The sequence below is a fragment of the Leiobunum rupestre genome, chromosome 1, assembly GCF_980474605.1.
Source record: "Leiobunum rupestre chromosome 1, qqLeiRupe1.1.hap1, whole genome shotgun sequence".
Lineage (NCBI taxonomy): Eukaryota > Metazoa > Arthropoda > Arachnida > Opiliones > Sclerosomatidae > Leiobunum > Leiobunum rupestre.
The window spans coordinates 92,086,901-92,091,006 of NC_143384.1; the positions used below are offsets into that span (position 1 = coordinate 92,086,901).

Here is a 4,106-nt window from a genome sequence, read left to right on the forward strand (position 1 = left end):
CACATGGGATACATTAATTTTGGATTTTGCTTTTCAAAGCAACCAAGAGGGAAAGAAAAAGTTTTTGAAAAACCCACAGTCAAACGTAGGTACAGTTATAGATCTGTTTTGGAAAGAAGGTGAAGAGACAGCACCAGCAACGCTTATAGCCTTTGGTGAGTAACAATCTTATTTGTATTACATGTAGCAATATTATAATACCATAAAGGGGTAAGTGTACTAGGCTCAACTATTATTTTATCTCTTAGATCTTTCTCAATAACCTAATAATATTTGAGTTCAGAAGTATTTAGTTTTTCACTTTGAATTATTAAATGGGGTAAGGTTTTTTAACTTAGAAATTTAAAGCCAATCATGATACTCTATTATTTTTTTAATTATTTTACAATTTGTAGACAGTCGATATCGGCCAAGGTGTAACTATTTCTAGGTCAAAATTGGCTACAATTTTGCGTTCATCGACATGTGGAACGAAATTCACGTGATCGCTTCTGGTTCAGCTATTTCCATTTGATGAACTTTTGGGCTCATCTCTTACGGGACGCCAAAAGTAACGCCCACAAGTCTTGCTCTCCTAAACCCCAATTTGATCATATCACGGTAGATGCTATAATTGGTTTGTACTACCTTTAAACTTATATAGCCCGTATAAGTAAGATTCTTATTTAAAAACTTTAAATTTAGGTTAAAAATTTCAAACGTATTGAGTAAGATTAAAACTTACGTCGTTAGTTTGACGTCAGTATGCATGGCTCGTTCTCAAACTCAAAGAACTAGCCTACTGTAAAAATATTGACCAACGTATTAAGTAAAATATTTGTGATACATCAAGCTTTTTAAATCGGTAATAAAGATTTTAACGTTATTTTGTACTATTATAAGCCTTTTAAATCGTTAATAAAGATTTTAACGTTATATTGTACTTAAAATATATGTTGCAAAATACCATACAGTGGATAAGTAGTATAGGCAGAGTACAGTCACTAGTCAAATGCACGATAGGATCGGTTGAATGTCGACTAGTTCACCGACTATATTACGACTTCATTTATGATACGACCCAGTTTAGATGACGGCGGCCCGACCAAATTTTGCTACCGGGGTATACTCTAGCAATTCTAAAGAATGCTTAAAAAGCGTACTAAACATATCTATATCCTTTAGATACTAATACTTTCTATAGACATTATTATATATATTTATTAGACATTTCTAAAGGATGTCTATAAAATACGCTTTAAGTACTCTTTTAGAAAATCCTTTATAATTTCGATAATAATCTGTAAACCATTATAAAGGAGTCTCTAAAGCTATTCTAAAGGTACTCCATAGCAAATACCTATCGAAAATTGACCCATGCTTTTATAAACAATCTATAGATATTCTATTGCTATTCTAAAGATTGGAACTAAAAACAAATCTTAGATATTTTCTTAATTTTTTTCTTCAAACATTTTTGTACGGCTGGCCGCTTTCAAACAAAAGTTTTATTAGTTTAATAACTTGCGAATCTATTGAAATTAAACGATAAATTAAGATGAATTATTTTATTTAATCATGATAAATATAAAATTCAAACCAGCAAAATATTGAAAATAAGTAACATTTATTGGGGGTGTTGGTGCATTGTTGTCTAGGAGAAAACCACGAATAGTCAGGGGTCAAGAACTGATAATTTTATAAAAGTTAATCATATTTAATGTGTTTTGCATCTCCTATAATATTTGATACGCATAATCTCTTCAGTAATAGGTAGATTTTAGAAATTCAACCAACAATATTTCAAACTTTTCTTGATAAACAAAAAAAAACGAAATCAAATCCGCTTAAATTCCGCAAAAGTAAATTAATTTTTAAGGTAATATTAAGAATTTTTCTTATCCCGTTCTTTTGTCCCTGGTGCCTTCTAAAATGTCCGTGTTTATAACGTGAGTAGAAGGAAAGTAAGGTCGACACGCCGATCCCGGGGTCGGGGTCAGGTTCGGGATCGGGGTCCGGGATTTAAGGGGTGAAATGGGGGTAAAATCATCGAAAAGTTAATGTATTTAGGGTATTTCTCGCGACGATTTGTTTTCTCATATATCAACATATTATGTCCAGGCCAACTTGTTCATTTATCTACGCTTATCTCGAAAGATACTTGAACGTATATCTTATCAAGCTTTATCGTACGGAATAAGTTGAAATGATGTAAAAAGTGATAACCTGGGCGGCGCGTGCGCAGATTACCCCGGGGGACGCGGTTAATTTGAATTTAAGAGTGTTTTGACGTCATTGAATATTCGTTGTTAAAGTAGAATGGAAATATTTTTTAACTTTATTTTAATATCATTGTAGTGGATTTGAGTGTTTTGACGTCATGGAATATTTTTTGTTAAAGTAGAATGGAAATATTTTTAAACTTCATTTTAATATCATTGTAGTACTTAAATACGCTTGACACTTGAATCTATATCACGACTATTTCAAACGAATATTTTAAGTATGAGAACGAGTGTTTTGACGTCATGGAATATTTGTTGTTAAAGTAGAATGGAAATATTTTTAAACTTCATTTTAATATCATTGTAGTACTTAAATACGCTTGACACTTGAATCTATATCACGACTATTTCAAACGAATATTTTAAGTATGAGAAACGTATCGTTCTCAAATGATACTTGAATATACTATAAAAGGGGTTGTATAGGGTTGTGGGAGGTCATTCCACGGTTAACAGCGGTAGCTATATTCAAGATGCCTAAAGCCCAACATATTTGCCCTACGTGCGCGAAAAGTTTTTCTACCAAGTCCCACTTAAATCGGCATGTTAGAGAAGTACACGGTGATAGACATAAGTTTATCTGTGAAGTATGTGGTAAGAATGTGGCTAGATTGGAACATTTCAAGAGCCATCAACGAACTCATGACTTGAACGCACCCGGCCCTTCCGAACCCATGGACCTGTCTCGCACACAATCACCAATGCAACGTTCGCCATCACCAACCCGTCCACCATCACCTAGTCTGCTTCAAGACATTCAACTGGAATCTATCCAACCATCTGCATCAGCTTTACCCAACAGCCCAACACCATCACCTGTTCCCGCCTCACCAATACTTGATGAAACACCACCAGCATCTCCAAGTATGGTCCAGGCCTTGAATGATACGTTAGCATCTATTCGTTATAATGCCGAAGACTATGATATTGATGCGGGGATGTTTATTGAACGTTACCGAGCCGCTTTCAGTAAATTTCTAATGGAAAGACTCGCCAGTAAACGTGGAATTAAATGGTTCCTACTCGTAAGATCTGTTTATATGAGACCATTAGGAGGTGCGGAACAAAGAGCGGAAGTACGACCCTATTTCCGGAGCACTATGCAAACAACATTAACGCTCGACGTCATTGAAAACCAGCTGAATGACTGCATTGAAACAATACAGTCAGCAGCGGAAAACTTTGAAGCGACAGGTATGTACTAAAATTTATAAGTTATATTTTGAACTAAAACATTATATTTTTAACAGGATCGGGTTGGGTAATTGATCGTATTCTGTATGTAGAATTAAATGTAGCATCTTACCAGCCGCTACGGGGGTCATCGTATATGGAACTACCTAAAAAACTCTCTCAACATCGTGCGATTCTTAATATTAGAAACGAAAATGATGAGAAATGTTTTCTCTGGTCAATTCTAGCTAAACTTCACCCAGTTTCTTGGCTTCATCACTCTAACAGGGTTTACAAATATACACTTTATGAAAATGAACTTGATACCAGTGATATATCTTTCCCTTTCAAATTAAACGCTACGGAACTTAAAAAATTTGAATTAATGAATAATTTATCAATATCCGTGTTTGGCTTCTCGGGAGATATATTCCCCCTTTACGTAAGCGCTAACAAGTGTGGTAAGGAAAGGGAGGTTGATTTACTATACATCACCGATGAAACTAAGGATATTGACGATGGGAATAGACATTACTGTCTTATACGAGACCTAGGAAAACTGTTACAGCATCTAACAAAAAACAGAAGTACAAGTTATTATTGCAGGTAATTTAGTTTCCAATATATTAGTTTGCAATCTACTAATTATTTTCTGTATTAGAATGTGTC

The 4,106-nt window shown here is 34.4% G+C and overlaps 1 protein-coding gene across 1 annotated transcript; it reads left to right on the top strand.

Moving 5' to 3' along the window:
- The first annotated feature begins 3,130 nt into the window (after positions 1-3,130).
- LOC149968931 (uncharacterized) lies at positions 3,131-3,689 on the top strand. The gene is made up of 3 exons (XM_090169479.1): positions 3,131-3,458; positions 3,515-3,590; positions 3,686-3,689. Exons 1-3 carry the CDS (start codon positions 3,131-3,133, stop codon positions 3,687-3,689), a joined length of 408 nt encoding a protein of 135 aa, XP_090025605.1.
- The last annotated feature ends 417 nt before the right edge of the window (positions 3,690-4,106 follow it).